The following is an 18,365-nucleotide window of genomic DNA, read 5'->3' on the forward strand; positions in this document are numbered from 1 at the left end:
GGGATTTATTGTAAAGAAGTTGTTGCTATTTTCAATCAACCTCAGAGTGTTTAATAAAATCTTTGTTTATGTACTTCTAGCTTTGTGAATTTGCCAATTGACTCTTGGTTTATACTTTTACAATACTTATTTTTCTACCATTTTTTCTGATGAATATATGTGCATAATAAAATTTACTTGGTTAAAACTGCATACAACGTTTAGAAGAAAACTCTTAATATAAAAGAATGAGTTAGGTGTTATGTATTTATAACTTTTAGATAGTGAGAGAATTTTAAATACATCATTTGTGAGTCAGGGAATATAAGAAAGCAAAGCAAAGAGATGGCTTCAAGATCATTTGTGCTGTTGGTACACAGGGGTCAGATTCTCCTAAGGTGAATATAACATTCCATCTTGGGTTCCCTTACTAGGGTGGAAAGTATACAAGGCTGCTTCTAGCTCATGTTGATTCTCACAGCATTTCTTTATTGGCATTGTACTAACTCTTTCTTGTTTGGTTTTCAGTCCCAGGCTTCTTGTGTTCTTCTCTTTCATTTATCTCTGGTGTTGAGGTTTAGCTGACCTTGGATAGGTGTTAGCTCCCTTTCTCATTTCTGTTGTGAAATTGAGCGAACTGATCCTGACACCCCCAAAGGTCACCAGGAACTAGGCCATAGGTTACCAATTCCAGCAACAAGGTCATAAGATTCTCTACCCAAGGAACAGTCTGAGGATAACTACAGGAATGAGAAATTATCTTATCTCAGGGTGGGACATTTGTGCTAAGCAGCCCACGCTGTAATAGAACATTTAAAGGCACAGAAAATACCTAACATTCCCGAGGCCTATAGATAGCTCGCTCAATGTTATATGTTAGTTAGGCAATCACTTTGTAACAAGTATGCCCTTGGTCACCCAATCATGTAACTGTTAAACCCCAATAAAAACCCTACTGTGCAGCTTCTTGGGGCTCTCCTCTCTAATCCACTGCATTGGTGACTGTGGAGAGACTGAACTTAAGCCCAAATAAAGCTCTTTGCTCTTGCTCCTGGTGGTCTTTGGGGACCTTAAGACCTGAGTATAACAAAATGCTTATCAGAAAATAACTTAGCAGAGAATATAGTTTTTCTAGCTTACAATTTGGGAGGGCATGTTGGAAAAACAGATCTAGAAACAAAGAAATTTAAAAAAATGAAGCCTTTGCACTCAGCTGGGCGTTTCCTTTCTATTTTATTATTCTTTTTATCCTCAATGTTGCTAGTGGTCCTGGTGTTTGACAAACATTTGGCCAGAGCAAATTAGTGAAAGCCGTTGTCCTTTGCTGAGTCACATTTCCCTGTGACAGTCCGCTTCTAGTTGAACATGAGAATTTAAATGCAGAATTGCCCTATCGTGGCTGGCTCAGTATGGCATCTCATGGTGTAGCAAAGAAAAAATAGGACTCAGGAGGAGTGAGTTGCATATCAGTGAAGAGGTCCACCAGGCAAACCCATCAGGTGATTCAGCTTCAGTATTCTGCGTGGAAAGGGAAGTCCTCACTATGGCTTGCCCTGCAGCAACAAGCAGGAAGAAGAAATGGTTCCACAGAAGCAACAAGCATGATCTAAGAGGCATTCTTAGGTGATACATTCAGCCATATTTGTGCTCCCTCAGCCTCTTCTCCCATAAGAGCTTGGGGAAATGAGATGGGGCGCACAGACCATGGTCCTCTCCCTAAAGTGAGAGAAGTATTTGAAAAAGGAGGACCTGCAAATCAGCAGGGACCTGGTCACCAGTTAATCATCATAAGGAGGAACCATGAGCAAACTGACACACAGCTGAGGGCCTCAGAACTGTCTCAATTTATTCTCAGACAGTTGTGAAGTGGGAAATACTACTGAAATTGGTAAATCAAGCCTGGAGTGGTGGTATACGCCATAATCCCAGCACTCGGGGAGGCAGAGGAAGGTGGATCTCTGTGAGTTCAAGGCTAGCTTGGTCTACAAAATGAGTCCAGGACAGCCAAAACTACATAGAGAAACCCAGTCTTAAAAAAAAGAAAAGAAAAGAAAAGAAAAGAAAAGAAAAGAAATCGATAAATTGGTTATGAGTAGTAAATAAGATACCAATATAAGCAAAGAGCTTAACGTGTTTGCTTTATCCTAAACTAATACTCAGTGAATGTTTGCTGTAATTAATATCATCATAAAGCAACTTGGTGACATCACCCAAACTGCCCAAGGCCTCCATGCTAATGAATAAGTGGTGGAGTTTCAAGTACAAGGCAGTTTAGTTTACTTTCAAGTCCATTAATCTATGATCTCCACTCACATACCCAATTTCATCTGCCAGTCTTTCTTGATGCCAAAGAAACATCAAAAATACATCTCAAGCAGATTCTTGATTTCTCTATGAAAATTCTGTTCTTGAGTTTCTCAAACAATAACAAAAATAAGCAAACAAATTTTTTTTTTTTTCAAACTCAAATAGCTTTTTTCCATTTATCCCAAATCTGATCTTCCTCATCTCCACCACAATGACTGTCCTCCTCTCTGGATTATTATAGTACCACCCTGTCATTCTCAATGCAGAAGTCAATATGACATTTTAAATCATGTCATCTCTTGCCAGCTTCTGCTCAAAATCCTCTCCTGGATTCTCAGTTTCTCCTGATATAAAATCAGGGTCTTCTTGGTCTATATACTGTATGTTTGTAGCCTAAAGTTGTCTCTGACTTGTCCTTCCCTCCGGTAGCAGCCCTCACTCATTCTGCTCCAGCATCACTGACTTTCTGACTCAAGTGCTCTAATCCTCTTGCATCAGGGCATTACCACCTGCTTTCTTTGCCAACAGTGCAGTTCTCCTACATAGCCCTGTGGCTCATCTTTCACTTCCTTCAGCTGTATCTTTGTCACGGAAGCTTCCCCTGGATAGTCATGTGTCAATGCATCTGTTACCAGGGCTCACTACTTCCTGTGCTTTTTGCCCTATTTCATTTTTCTTTATAGCATTTGTTACTCTCTGACATACGTATTTGGAGTTACCTCACTTTTTCCCTCTGTAGAATATAAGACCAGGAACAGGAAGTTTATAGTGTGATGTCCTGAATACTTAGATCATTCCTGGCACATAGCACGTGATAGTGAGTTACTGAGGGAAAGAGAGCTTGAGAACTGACTCCTACATAATAGTAACAACTCCTTCCTCAAAAACCCTAGCTCTGTGTGCAATATTCAGAAATTGAGCATCAAATAGCAATGTCTCTATTAGTGATTCCCCAAGACTCAAACTTTTTCACAACTGCCAGAAAATACTATTTGAAGACAAAAGTCATTCTACATACCTTCAGTTCCTTCCTACTAACCCTTTAAAGCCTTAGAAAAAAGACTTGATCAACCTCTCAATGTCACTTACGCAAACAGGCCACAGGCCCTCCAGTTTTTGTTGAAACTAAGGATGGTGGCCATCTCCTCATCACTCAACTGGAAGTCAAAGACCTAGAAAAGCCAGAGTTCCGAAAACATCCTTAGTAAGCAAAGTGTTGGTAGGAATCTGAGGTTCTAGGTGTTTCTCCCAATATGTACACAATACATCCAAATTATTCTGTAAATTACCACTGGGTTGTTTAGAGGGATAAGTGTTGAACAGGGAGGGTTTGTAGGTATGCAAATATGTGCAATGACTGAAATCCCTGATGGCCTGTCAGAGGCATGGTCTTCAGTCCATTCCATGCCCTTCTGCAAAAAAGTGGGCAAGTAGACAAAGGCAGTCTGCAGGTGACCCGGAAAGTCTGTGGGCAGTGTCTGAGTACTCAAGGGTAAGCCGACATCTTTATCTGGGATAAAGCACATTTGTGCTCAGACCTGACGTGCCTTTGCTAGTGTCTGCCTCCAGCCCATCCTTGACCCAGAAGTAATCAGTGCAGCTCTGTTGAGGCCAGCCACTGAGCTTAAGAGAGGATAGGATAGTTGGAAGAAGGGAAGACACACTGGCAATGAAGGGATGGGATTGAAGCTTAAGAATAGGATTGTCCCTAGCCAACTCCTCTGAGAACTATCAGATGAAAAGGTCTTACCTGAATGTTCTCCTCTATGCGGGAGGGTGTCACAGACTTGGGGATCACGGCCACATTCCTCTGGATGTGGAACCGAATCAGAACCTGTGCACAAAGAGGGAAAAGCAGGCACTCACCTACAGTGAAGTGAATAATAAAATATATCAACATTTCTCTGTGGCTTTAACTGTCTCTTTAAGTGTCTCTTTACTAAAGACACTTGCCAGTCCTCATCCTATGACCCCTCACCCAGGAGCAATGCTGAAATTTCCTCAGATAGGAAGAAGGAGGGTAGCCTGTGGTCATAAGGCTGAGACTTTCTGGTTTGCCATGTTTTTAAGGCTGAGCCCAGGAGCTTGCCAGGAAGCTGATGGACAGGGGCAACCCTTCTCTGATGCCAGCTGTATTCCTTGGAGATCCCAACAGACTTACAGTCCTCAATTCTTCCTCTCCAGCAGATTAAAAGAAGGCAATTCGAATAAAACACATGACTGCAGTAAGAGGTTGCTAGATAAAAAGGGAAAGGGGGAAACACAGGTCATATTACCTGTGCTGCGGTTTTCTTATGCTTTGCAGCAATTTCTTTAATCTTGGGAATCTCCAGGATTACAGGGTCTCCTGGCTTGGCTCTAGAGGAAGAATGAAAATCACCATGGCTACATGCTCATAAACATCACTGCCAGGACAGTGTCAAGGCTAAACATTGCAGCCACCTCTATCTGTGAGATGGGCAAAAAGATGGAAGGTTCTGTGTCTCTCCCATGAGCCCATCTATGGAACTAGGAGCTTCAGCAGTACTGCAGGATGGAGATGGCATGTTCTCTGAGTGTGAACCATGACGACTGTTTGGTTTTTCCAAACATTATTATAGCTGCATTACCTTTTGGGTGGCCCAACATGTTGCCCAAGATAGACACACTTTTCCTTGTGCCCTGAAAATTACATGCTAATATTAACAAATTATAAAATGATAATTTTAAGAGTGATGAAAGAAAGAGCCAGTGCTCTGAAGCCTTACTGAGGTCTGTCTGGAGAGCCCAGAGGGCTGTAGGCTGTAACGGTGATGCCCTTGGAGTGACAGTACTGGATCAGTTTTTCCTGTGTCAGGTAGGGGTGGCATTCAACCTGCCAGAGAGAACACCTCCATTATTAGGGAAGTAGGCCTCTTCCATACAAGAAAAGACAAACAAAGACCAAATACAACCCACTGACAGATGAGCTACAAACCAGACCCAGAGATCTGCCTCCCACCTCCCTGAGCATTCAAAACACTGATCCCTGAAAGGTGGCTCGGTCCATTGGCCTCCCAGGGCTGAAGCAGGCACAGAGCAGGACCCTGCACCAAACAGAATGTACCTGGTTGGTCACTGGCTTATGTTTCAGTCCAGGCTTGTTCAGGAGCCTTTCAATCTGGAAGTGGTTGAAGTTGGAGACGCCCAGGGCTTTCACCAGCCCCTGGTCCACCAGTTCCTCCATGCCCTGTCACAGTGAGGAGTATCATCTAGAGCCATGGTTCTCAACTCCTAACACTGCGACCCTTTAGTAAAGTTCTTCGTGTTTGGCTGACCCCCAGCATAAAGTTATTTTTGTTGTTACTTCATAACTGTAATTTTGCTACTGTTATGAATCATAATGTAATATCTGATATTCAGGATAGCTGATATGTGACCCTGTAAAAGGGTTGTTCAGGCCCCAAAGGCATCTTGACCCTCAGGTTAAGAACTGCTCATTTAGAAGGCTGTAGGAGGATATGGGATGCTGGCGAGCTTTGTCCTTGGATAGAAGGAACAGCTTCTACACAAGGTTGAGAGAAGCACTAAAGGAGAATTTTGGTCCAGATGGTGGTGCCCTTAGGGCTGCTTTCAGCCCCTCTGGCTCCCTCACCCCCAGCTCAGACATAACGGGAAGGTTTCTGTTCTCAACTCACCTAAACCTGGTTATCCAGAAAACAGGCCCTGTGGCAAGAATCTCTTCTCTTGGCTGTCTTTTTGATTTTTATTTTATGGTATTGCAGATTGAACCTGAAGTTCCTCATGAGCTGGACACGCACTTCATGGCTGGATGACATCCTTATTCCCCCAGACTTTCTTCAGTTCAGTTTTGAGATAGGGTCTCTCTAGGTCAAACAGATAGCCTTTGACCTCACGCTGCAGCCCAGGTAGGTTTTGAGGTATGAACCTCCCACCCCAGTCCCCAATAAAACTGTGATTATGCGCCTACCCTGGCTCATCTGCTTGCCTGAGGCATAATTCCTCTCTTCCCTGCCAAACATGGTATGGTACACTTTGAGGTAGGCCTTGAAGATATCTGGATCCTAATGGGAGCACCTCACCTGAGGCTGCAGTTGGGCTGAAATCCATCCGGTTGACTACTTGCTTAGCCAAAATGGAATCAACCCAAAAAGTTGGCATTTATTTATTTTTATTATCCACAGTGATTTTGTTCTAAACTTGTCCAAAGATAATTGTCCAACCCTATAGTGCAGCCACAAAATAGATATGAATTCATAATTCATTTATTGCAAGTTCCTTTCCAGGAGTTGCTAGAATATAAATATATAAAATTTAAGTGCTAAGTTTTCTGTCAGTGAGCTGTCAGCTTTAGTGCTAGGCTACCTCAGCTTATTAGACAGTTTGAATAGCATAGGAATAAGGGAGGAAAGGAAGGAATTGTCTAATCCCAGGAGAGACATTTGCGGCCCTGGAAAAGTAACATGGAGGAAGGTGGTAAAATCATGGGCAGATTGGAAGGAAGGAGAGGAGAAGCCTGAGAGGCAGGGACAAGCACGGTGTGTTGAGCTGGCACTTTGTCCACTGTTTCTAAAACTTGGCTGCATCTTGCGCCATCCGGAGGCTCTAAAAGAAATGAGTTTTCAGGCTCCACTCCCAGGGCAGCTTACTGATTTTCTTTGGGATGCAGAGTGGATTTTAGGATGTTCAAAATGGCCCCTGGAGATTTCAGTGTACCAGGTTGAGATGCACCAGGTGAGTGAGGAAGACCTTTTCTAGGCGAGAGTTTAGCACTGATGAGAGCTAAGTGTCCCAGTAACTTCCCATTGAAATAAGAGCAATGTTATTCTGTGACCTGGGTCAGGTTTGAGTAAGGTTTATGATTCATATTGACCTCTTTATGCTATTTTAGATTTTCTTTCTCTGTTATTAATTGTGGTCAGTGAGGTTTCTACTGGATTAGCTGTAGGTCTGTATTACCACCTCATGTGACATCTCTGGTCATGCTGGTCTACATCTATCTATCTACCTACCTACCTACCTACTTACCTACCTGTGGTGGTTTGAATAAGAATGGCCCCCATATGAGTTGATATCTATGGGAGGCCTCCCTTTTTCTGAGCCTCTTCTGAGGAAAAAGGGAGGATTAGAGGATGGTAGGGAGGTGAGGTGAGAGGGAGGGCTAGGAGGAGGGTAGGGGAAACTGTGATACGGATGGAAAATAAATAAATTAATAAAAAAGAATAGCCTCCATTTAAATATTTAAATGTTTAGCCATCGAGGAATGCCATTACTTAAGAATTAGAAGATATGTCCTTGTTGAAGTAAATGTGACCTTATCAGAGGAAGTGTATCACTGGGGGTGGACTTTAAGGTTTCAAAAGCCCATGTCAAACCCAGAGTCTCTCTCTCAACCAGTTGATCAGGACGTAGCTCTCAGCTACTTTCCAGCACAGCACCGTTTCTGCCTGTGTGCTTCCCACAATGATGATTATGGACTAACCCTCTAAAATTGTAAGCAAGCCATCAATTATTTATAATAGTTGTTTCAGTCATGGTGTCTCTTTACAGCAATATGACACTGACCAAGATTCTCTCTCTCTCTCTCTCTCTACCTACCTCTATCTATCTATCTATCTATCTATCTATCTATCTATCTAGACCAGGTCTCACTGTGTCTGTCCAGCTGACCTGGAAGTTGCTATGTAGAACAGGTTTGCCTGGAAATCATAAATATCTGCCTTCTCTCTTCTCTCTTTCTTCTGAATGCTGGAATTCAAGGCATGCACCAATCATATCCAGCTCAGCATTATTATCTTTTTATTCCTTTAAAATGTTTCATACTCTGTGGATGGTGGTGCTTGAGGCCAAGACTGACGACCAAAGTTAGTTCCTGAAAACCCACATAGTTGTGTTGGTAACAAAGGAAACTTACTCTAAGTACTACCATAACAGTCTCAGACTCCATTTAATCATATGGAAAAACTAAGTTTAAGGTCCCAGGCCCTAGGGGACCTGGGGACATCCCAGGACAACAGCTTCTATTGTAAGGAAACAGTTGTCTGGGTCCAGCCATCTCAAGGACACTTCTCCATCTTGCTGGCAGGGCCAAATTAAGCTCATGTTTCCAGGCCCAGGAACCTACTCTTACCCTGGTTGACGGAAACTCTCTTGCTCAACCCCTTATGTCAAAATACGATCAGACAACACCACAGCCCACCCCACTCCCTCTTGCTTTATAGTTTCATCCTTTAAATATTCTGTACAACATCTCCTCAGGGCTGCAGTTCAGCTCCCGAGTCTGTTCTGCGTCCCTCATCCATCTACTGATGGATGATTATAGCCTGATTACAGTTCGTTTTTGTCCTCTACATTGACCTGGTGTTTGAGTTCTGTTGGATTTAAGAGAACCCCACAACAGTTGAAGTAGAGAGTCTACTTCCACAATGTTCTCTGACCTACACAAGCGTGATTCTCCCCTAAGTGGATAAATGAATTTTAGAAAAGAGAGGGAAAAAAAAACATACAAATAATAGCATTAAAATTAGATGCAGTGAACGTCAGCTTTTTCAAGCCAGGGTGGGACTAAAGTGGTCCTGCTGAGAGACCAAAAGATTAAAAATTAGCCGCTAGAGACACAGTTGCTAGGAAACTGGCCCATCCCCCTACGGAGGGACACCAGATCATTATAGTCTGGGGACCTTCCTATAGCCAATCAATTCAAAATGTAGCATTTTGACCAATAGATGCTTGCCAGGCAGGAATTGCCCCTGCCTTGGGCATGCTGGGATGGAGCAGGATCTTTAAATGACCCAACTAATCTGGGCACAGGGCGCTCAGCTCCCACCGCTTTGTTGGTGGGATGTGTGGGCCCAAGCTGCAGCTTGTAATTTACAATAAAAAGAACCTCATGTATTTACAGTGGAGTCTAGTTATTCCTGGTCTTTTGGGGTTTGTGAACTGGGCAGAGCACTGCCAGAAATTTTTCTCCCTGAGCATACTTGGCGAAGCTGGAACCTACCTCCCAGGCATCCAAGAATGTGTATTTACTGGTGAGAATATTGCCTTGATCATCTGTGGGTAAAAAGACATTTCCAGACTGTAAATGAAAAAAAAGCTCATTAGGATCTACATCTGAGTATCTATCTGGATCTGTGGGGCAAGGTTTGAAGAAAATGGCATACCAAAAAACCAAACAACCAAACAAAAACCCACTTGCATAGCATATTTGTCACACATTTTAGACAGCAAATGTCAATAAAATATATGTATCAATTCACTGTGGCATGTAAACCCTGTATGTCTGACACTGAGGGACACTGTTTCACCATCTGGCCTTAATATGTTATAATAGCCATCATTGTCACCACAGAAACACACCCAAATCCATAGAAACTTGAGGCATGTTGGTTTCAAAGTCATTAGTCAAAGGTTATATCAAAAGGGCATGGCTGGCAGGGGGAGATTCTACTCAGCTTCTAACCTGAAGTTTGGATAGCATGCTATCATCACCCAAACTGGTCATGTGGGCAGCAGAATGCGAATTCACATTCCTTCAATTCCTTTTTTCTTTTCTTTCTTTTTTTTTCATATTGTGAATGGGTGTTTTGCCTTCAAAGTCAGTGTAACACATGCTTGTCTAGTGCCTGTGGAGGCCGGAAGAGGATGCCAGATCCTTTGGAACTGGGATTATAGGCAGCTGTGAACCTCCACGTGGGAGCTAGGAGTCAAACCGCGTCCTCTAGAAGAGCAGCCAGAGTTCTTAACTGCAGAGCATCTCTCCAGACCCCCCCCGACCCCTTTCAACTCTGAGGAGCAGCACTGAGCTGCAGTTTTCCGGATTATACTGACTGTCTGCTAATGCTATATTTGGGGTTTGCTCCTGGGTGCTCCTCACCAGTGTGGGGGGGCTATAATTGACAGGAGAGTTGGTCCTTAAAATTTGTTACAAGAGGGGAACCTCGGCTGGGAATGACTAGGAAGGTGACAGGCCAATTTGCAGTTTGTCTGAACTGCAAGATCAGTTTCTCTCAAATCAACTGTAAACAAAACAACAAAAAACCAAAACCATAAACATGTGGTGCTCCCAGTACGGCCCTAGACCGCTCTACAGGCACTGGCTTTCTGCTGTGCACAAAGCTCCTGATACAGCCCATTCTCCACCCCCAGCTCTGGCATAGATAATGTTTTCTGGCATCTGCTTAGCAGCTGGAGAGGGGGCAAAAAGAGCCTCAAACCTGAAATCCCTGTGGCCAGTGAATTAGATACAGGTCCAGATAGTCCAGTTTCAGATCCGAGAGAGTTTTCTGAAAGCATTTTTTCACCAGGCTTTTCTCAAAGAAGGTGGCCCACAGCTGCAGGGTGTGACAAGAAGACTTTAGGATTCCGGAGACAAGGCCAGCCAGCGTCAATTTCCCTGCTTTGAGATTTGCAGCTGCTCTAATCCCAGGAAAAACCATTCATACTTAATAAGGTTAGTTAAGAAAGACAAAGCAGTAGGTGACCAGCACTCAGCAAATCAAAGTCATACGCGTTCTTGGTTTTCTGCTTCATTTAGCACATTCAACAACTGTGATGTTCCTGTGTTATTCTCTTCCTAGGTTGTCAGCTCTCAGGGGGCAGGCATTGTGTCTGGCCTTTAAAGTTCATCCCGTTGCCACTGGGAGCAGTTAACCCAGTTAGTATTCTCTGATCTCGAAGGCCATCAGGCATGACCACTCCAGCAGTGAGTCTGTCTGTCACACCAGTTAGCTTCCTGAAACAAGAGCGTTTTAGCATGCTGTGTCCACTGCAAAGTCAAAGCTTCTCAAATATGTCAAACTAACACCTGAAACAAAGGGAGGTTCCTACATGACAATAAAAAAATGCTCATATCATTTCCAAAATAGGCGTGTCTAAGAATGTCAGGAACACAGTCACTGAGGGAGCCCACAGTGTTGAGCAGTAGGGCTCAGGGGCTGTACCCCTTACTGCCACTTGGAGGGTAGTTTCCACTGACAGAAAACAGGGAGGTCAAGAGCACCAGGAGGTACAACGGAGCCATTTCTAATATAACAACCGGTAAGGCTGGAGGTCCAGCATCAGCGATTTCTTACTAAGACTAACTTGGTGTGGATATACACGCAGAGATACGATGCTGAGGGAGAGTCTGGGAGACTACTACAAATAGGAAAGACTGATAAAGCTCTTGAAGCTGTCCAAACCCATATACTTCCACTTGTCTTGAATTCATGTCCACCAAGTGGGTCACCGTACCTTGCTGACAATGAAGAGGTCTTCCCGCTTCACAGCCTTCTCTTTGATCTTCTCTTGGATCCCTTCTCCCACTTCATTCTCATTCTGATACACATAGGCACAGTCAATGTGGCGATACCCAGCATCAATGGCTGCCTTCACAGCCTCCTTGACTTTATCTGGGGGAGACTGAAAGGTAATAGAAAAGACCTTTAAAAGCTATTCTTCCAACTCCTCCTCTAACAGGTCCACAGGGACCAGATTCTCAAAACCACAGTCTTGCTAGGATCTATTTTAAGTGGACAGTGCGATGGGGGAAAACTTTTAAAAAGAGTGAGCCAGGTGGTGGTGATACACACCTTTAATCCCAGCACTTGGTAGGTGGAGGCAGGTAGATCCCTGTGAGTTTGAGGCCAGCCTGGTCTAAAGAGTGAGTTCCAGGATAGCCAAGGCCACACAGAGAAACCCTGTCTCAAAAAAGCAAACAAACAAACAAACAAAAGATTGATTTTTATTAGCATATAATATAACTGGTTTCATTTATGGATTATCATTCATTCATATGTGTTATTTTAAACATTAATTTTATGATTATCGCCCATGTCCTCTTAGACAAAAAATTAGCTCTTCTCTAATCTATGCTGATCTTGAAGGGTCTCTAGTTGCTTGGAAGGACAAATGGCTCCCCTTATAAATTGTTAAAGGCTAAACTCAACTTCAAAGAGTCCCAGAGGAATTTCAGACCCCAGACAGTTATAAGCACGTAAACTACAGTCATTATAAGCTAATATGAACTTTACCACAAGCATTTGAGGCTGAGCAGATTGCAGTCTTTTTAAAACTTGACTGCAAAATAGCAGCAGAGACAGAGAGCCCAGGAGGTCCTTGTGATGCTTGCTTGCCACAAAGAGTGTAAAGATTTTAGTATATCACGTCACTTATTTGGGCATTGTAGATAGTCCATATACAATCCATAATATAACCACTGTTTCAGGGAAAAAAACAAATAGGAAACTACATAGCAATGGATTTTTATTTCCACCAATAAGAAAAAAAGATCATTTGAAATACCACCTTCTGCTCTCACTTAGCCAAGCAGATATTGGATTGGGAAAATAAACACTTAAAATTCACATCTCAGGACAAACAAGATGATTTATAGGATAAAGGGGCTTGCTGCCAAATCTTAGGGCCTGAGTTCAATCTCCAGAACCCACATGATTGAAGAAATTGGTAGAAGAAATTGCAAATTATTCTTTCAAAGGCCACATGCACACCATGACACTTGAGTACCTTTATGCACATGTTTGCATGCACACAAACATCTAACAGACAAATAAATTTTTTAAAAAGTTATGCCAGACATAGTGGTAATATGTGCCTTTAACCCAGCATGTAGATGTAGAGGCAGGTTGAGCTCTCTGATTTTGAGTGTAGCCTCTTCTACATAAGAAGTCCCACACTAGCCATTGTTATGCCCAAATTGCAAGACCCCAAAAGACCACCACCAGGAGTCAAGTCCGTTGCAAAACACATGAAGATCTTTTTATTACAAGCTGCAGCTTGGGCTCACACCCCTCACTGCGGAAACAGTGAGAGCTGAGAGCCTCGTGCTTGAGTTAGTTGGGTGATTTAAAGATTCCGGTCTCTCCCAGTGCACCCAAAGCAGAATTCCTCCTTGGCAAGCATCTATTGGTCGAAACACAAAAGGGATATTGCATTTTGAATTGATTGGCTATAGGAAGGGCCCCAAACCACTAATGATCTGGTGTCCCTCCCTAGGGGAAATGGGCCAGTTTCCTAGCAACTGTATAACTAGTGGGCAGGGAAAGAATGTAGTAAGGCCAGTTCTTCCCCTCAGGGCATGACTGGACATGTCTCCACCTAGCTAGCCTTCCTTCAGGCTTTAAACTTTAAAACAAAACCCACTGATTTTTAAGTCTTTGGTCTCTCACAGAGCTTCACAGTGAGACTCTGCCTCAAAAACAAACCTCAAAACTCACTGTTTTACCAGGCCACAGAAGAAGACAATGCAGCCATTCCTGATGAGACCTGATAGACTTGGATCAGAGGGAAGGGGAGGAGGACCTCCCTTATCAGTGGACTGGGAGAGTGGAGAAGACAGAGGGTGGAAGGGGAGAAGGGAGGGAGGGAGGTATGAGGAGGATGTAAAGTGAATAAACTATAAATAATAAAAATAAATTTAAAAAACCCTCACTGTTAGCCAGGTTTAATAGTGCAAGCCTGAATCCAGCACAGGGGAGACAAAGACAAAGGACAGGGAGTTTGGGCCAGCAAGGAACTCATCATTGCCTGATTAAAAATAAAAGCAAAACAAAACAAAAAAACAAAAACACATCAACTTCTGGGTGGGGTGGTTAATGCTTGTAATTCCAAGCGTTTGCAACGTAGGAGGGTCAGGAAGTCAAGGCCAGGCTCAAATGCCTAATGAGCTCTATGGCTGCCTGGACTACACGTTGTCTGATGAGCCTGCATCAGACAACAATAAATAAATAAATTAATCTCTCACAAAATTGAGAAACCCTTTCTGTAGTTGTCGGACATGGTGAAGCACATGCAGCAGAGATCAATAGCTGTACCATCTCTAGGACCAGGAATTGCTGCCTGCCTCTCAGAAGCGCTGGGGTCCAGGCTCAAAGCCCCACCCTACTGCAGGTGCTCCTCATCCTGAAAATGACTTCCTTCCAGGCTCTGCTGTTGAAATTCTGAAAGTTCATCTCTATGCAGTTTTCCATGTGAATAGATTCCCTGGAGACCCACAAGTGATTGTGGTTTTGAGAGATGTGAAATTGTGATTTGGAGCAAAACTGTGTCACTAAGTATGGATGGGCCTTGAGTAACTTGCCAGGAGAGGTGAGCCTAGCCAGGTGGTGACTCCCTGCCCAGCCCCTCTGTCATCCTGATCCTGCTCAGGCGTCCATGTGTGGAAACTAGTGGGGATCTTCCTACAGTGCAGGTGCTAGTTTGGTAGCCCGGGCTGGGGGCTGAGACTGCATTTCCGCAGTCTCAGACTGCTTAGAACTGCCAAACCGAGCCGTTCGCCACGGGCAGCAAAGGGAGCTGTGTTATTTGGAGCTCTGTGTTCTCATTCCAAATAAATTAACCAGAAATAAATACACAACTCAAACCTGTAAATTGAGATGTAATTCAGAGGAAAAGCTCGGGAAAAGATGAACTGCCTGGAGATGTTTTGTTTTTGTTTGTTTTGTTGTATTTTATTGTTTGTTGTCTAGTACAGAACTGCTGGAAACCTGACATTCGTTAGGGAAGCTACCAGCCAGTCTGAGCCCAGAGCCCGGAAGCAGAACAAAAGCTGAAAGCAACTTGGGGCCTGGCTCTAGAGTTCCAACCTTACTCCGCCCCATTTTCCCTCCTCCCTCCCACCACCCACCCACTCTCCTGACCATTATCCAGAAAATGCCGTGCAAAGAGGAAGAAATGCCAGGGGGGCCCCCTCCCCACTTGAAAAAAGCAGGTGTCCCAGGATTGCACACTCACCCTCCAAGTGCCCAGTCCCACAATGGGCATCTTGGCTTTGGTACTGAGCTTCACGAAAGTGGCCATGGTTGCTGCAGAAACGGTTCTGAGGGAGCAGCCAGGCGCTTCTGGCCTACTTTAGGGTCCGGAAAAGGTTTTGTGTGTTTGAGGAGGCAGGCTCTTCTTCCTGCTGGCAAGCAGCCACAGCCTAGGGGCGGGTGCTGGAACAGGAAGTACATTTCAGTTATTCCGAGGACTGATCAGTGTAAACAAAAGTTAAACACTGCAGAACACAGTCTCCCTGCTGCAGAATTCAAGGCTACTGCAGGAGCGCCCACACAGGTCTGTGGACATAAATAACACGAAGTGAAAGATGAGTTGGTAAGTTTATTTGAGGAAGGCCATTGCTATGAGAGTGGACATACCCAGGTAAACCCTGTGGGTATTCAAGAAGTTTTCAGTGAGAGAAAAATTTCAAGGGAAAACAAGGAGGCTTAGAGCAATCATTTTGATGTGAGTTAATACTGAGAGCCAGCTACTGTCAGACCAGCCAGATCAATTATTTTTGAAATCACTATGTCATTAGCTACAGTATTACTAACAAGAGATGGCAGTGTGAGATTAACACAGTTGGCCAATGTCCTTGCAGAACAATTTTTATGTGAGGTTATAGTAGCCCCTGTGGCTCTGGGAATTTCTGTGATTTTGTCTGTGTTCACACTGCTGGGGACAAGCAAAAGAAGCTCACTCTAAGTTACTGCCTTTCCACTTCCAGCCTCCACTTAACCGCAGGTAGAAACTAAGTTCAACATTCCAAGCCCTAGGGGACCTGGGGACACCCCAGTAGATGAACCCTCCTGTTGTATGAAAACAGTTGTCTGAGTCCAGCCATCTCGAGGACAGCTTCTCCATTTTGCTGGCAGGGTCAAATTAAGTTCATGTTCCCAGGCCCAGGAACCTACTGTTACCCTGATTACCCTCCCTTGCTCAACTCCTTATGCCAAAATATGATTGGACAATGCTACAGCCCACCCTGCTCTCCCTCACTTTATGGTTTCATCTTTTAAATATGCTGGACAACATCCCCTCAGGGTTGCAGTTAAACTCCACCAATTGGTTATGGCTTGATTACAGTACATTTTATCCTCTGCATTGCTCTAGTACTTGAGTTGAAAGGGTTAGGCTAACTTTGTAACCTATATGTCTTCTAAAGCCTATAGTTTTGAGTTTTAGGTCCAGGTTAAGCTAAAGCCTCTTAGTACCTTTCCAGAGAGTGAAGGAATGTGACCCTATCTGTGAGGACAGATATAAAAAAAGGGCAAGCAAGCAATGACCTTCACTCAGCAAAAGAACGACCAGACCCTTGTCCTTGAGATAGTGTTTCTTAGCAACAAACCTAGACTTCTGAGTAGCTTTTGACCTCCAGCCAAGAGCCCGCAGCCCTAATCTTCAAGGATGAGCTAACCACCCCCACCTTCAATTGCAGCTGCATCCACACTTGACAGGACTGGCCAAGCTTGAGCACCTAAGACTAACCAATTATCTTACTTTATAGCTTCCTCATCCAATCCTAAATTGCCAAAACTAAAACTTCAAATCTCCCACAATTTTTCTTTTAAAAACCTAAAGGCCTTTGTCTCCCGGTGCCACTCTTTGCTGACCAGCAGGGGTGACCCCGTTGTACAATGGTTAATAAACCTCTTGCTTTTGCAACGAGTCTTGATCTGGGGGAGTTTCTGGGAAGGGCGCGACTGAACTCCTGAGCTGTGAGACCCCAGGTCTTACAGAGTCATGTTGGGTTTAAGCAGACCCCACAACACCACAGCTGCTGTAAGATTGTAGGGGTGGAACTGTTCGAAAAGTAAAAATTACCTATTAGTCATTTGGAAATGACCTTTTACTACCAAAATTCTCCCTCTCTCCTCCTCCCTTCCCTTCCTTATTTTTATTTCATTCTTCTTTGCTTGTCTTTCAGATTTGATGACTTGACCAGTTTTGTTCATAGTGAACTTCAAAAATTCTGCACCTATAATAAAAAACCCTCTGTGGTTTTAAGATGTTCTACATACATGGTATGGAGATTATGAACCGTAAAGATGTGTGTAAGTATGAAAAGATGGTTTTGCCAGACTTCTCAAGCTGGCACTGCCCAATGTTGTCTTACTTCATCTGTGCAAACAGTTGACCGCATGTGCGGATGTGTCTGTTCCTAGATACATGCGTATTTCTAAAGTTAATACTGTAAAACAAACTTTCCCCACATTTGTAAAAAGTCATTTTAAATTGCTTTTATATCAAACAATTTAGTGGTTCTTTTTTTTTTTAATTTAGTGGTTCTTGAAGGTACAGTTTTATGGACATTTCTTCGATCATTTTTCGCTGTACTTACATCTGGAGTTGTTTTCCAGCCAGCTTCTAATGTGAATATATGTTAAGGTGTATACTGTAAACAAAGCATTGAGACATTTTCCTTCAGCTAGATCTTCAGAAATTGGAATTTACCTGTTTATCCTGAGATCTGTATCTTAATTAATCTCTTTTCAAGTAGATTTTCCCTACTGCCATTTATAGAGTAACACAGTCTCATACTCTTGTTTATATTTCAATAATCATTGTAAAGAATTCTCAACTTCATTTAATTGATGTATAAAGCTAATATTTGTTATAAAAGGGAAAAGAAAAAAGAGACAGAAAATAGAAAATATCTAAGAAAATTAAACTCCAAATCTCCAGTTTAGAGATGATTATTACTAATAACATGAGGTTGTATCAGGGGATATCCAGCTGAGTTGAGGTTCTTAAATCATAGGACAGTTGTACCCCATGTCTCAAAGTGAGCCTGAGAGAAAACATCAAGACTAGGATAGAATTTCTGGAGCCTAGTTCACTGACAATTCATTAAAGGGCCAAATATCTACTCACTACAGTTTAGCAACAACACCCGGAGACAGTAAGTGTACCTAGTAAACTAATGACTGTATTGGGGTTACTTACAGAGTGAGGATCAAGCCTGACCCGACCCCCCCTAAAAAAAAAAGTCATCAGTCCCAGGAACAAGGCCATAAAATTCCTTACCCGAGTAACAGTCTGAAGGTAACCACAAGAATGGGACAGTATCTTATTTCAGGATGGGGCATCTGTGCTGGGCAGCCCACTGACTTTGTAGAACATTCACGGCACAGAAATACCTAACATTCCTGAGGTCTATAGATAGCTCGCTCAATGTTAGTTATGTTAGTTGGCTAATCACTTTGTAACAAGCTTGCCCTTGCTGAATTTCAGCCAATTGTGTAACTGTTAAGCTGGAAATTCCCAGTCCTTCCTCAAACTCCAATAAAAACCCTGCTGCTCAGGGCTCTCCTCTCTGATCTACTGCATTGGTGACGATG

General features: G+C 43.3%; 1 protein-coding gene across 8 annotated transcripts; it reads right to left on the reverse strand.

Moving 5' to 3' along the window:
• Positions 1-1,195: 1,195 nt before the first annotated feature.
• On the reverse strand, positions 1,196-15,174 carry LOC110547519 (aldo-keto reductase family 1 member B7-like). Of its 8 annotated transcripts, XM_021635116.2 has the most exons (10): positions 14,998-15,170; positions 11,500-11,667; positions 10,482-10,598; positions 9,266-9,343; positions 5,372-5,494; positions 5,034-5,140; positions 4,563-4,644; positions 4,037-4,120; positions 3,376-3,458; positions 1,196-1,532 (listed from the first exon to the last, which is right to left on the reverse strand). In XM_021635116.2, exons 1-10 carry the CDS (start codon positions 15,061-15,063, stop codon positions 1,490-1,492), a joined length of 951 nt encoding a protein of 316 aa, XP_021490791.1. In that variant the 5' UTR covers positions 15,064-15,170; the 3' UTR covers positions 1,196-1,489. The 8 variants fall into 8 exon arrangements, 6 of the variants coding, with proteins under 6 accessions (XP_021490791.1, XP_060236191.1, XP_060236190.1 ...); XR_009590761.1 differs by lacking the exon at positions 3,376-3,458 and having other exon boundaries at positions 4,037-4,152; positions 14,998-15,174; XM_060380208.1 differs by lacking the exon at positions 5,372-5,494 and having other exon boundaries at positions 14,998-15,174.
• Between the last annotated feature and the right edge of the window lie 3,191 nt (positions 15,175-18,365).

Source organism: Meriones unguiculatus, chromosome 3 (assembly GCF_030254825.1).
Source record: "Meriones unguiculatus strain TT.TT164.6M chromosome 3, Bangor_MerUng_6.1, whole genome shotgun sequence".
Lineage (NCBI taxonomy): Eukaryota > Metazoa > Chordata > Mammalia > Rodentia > Muridae > Meriones > Meriones unguiculatus.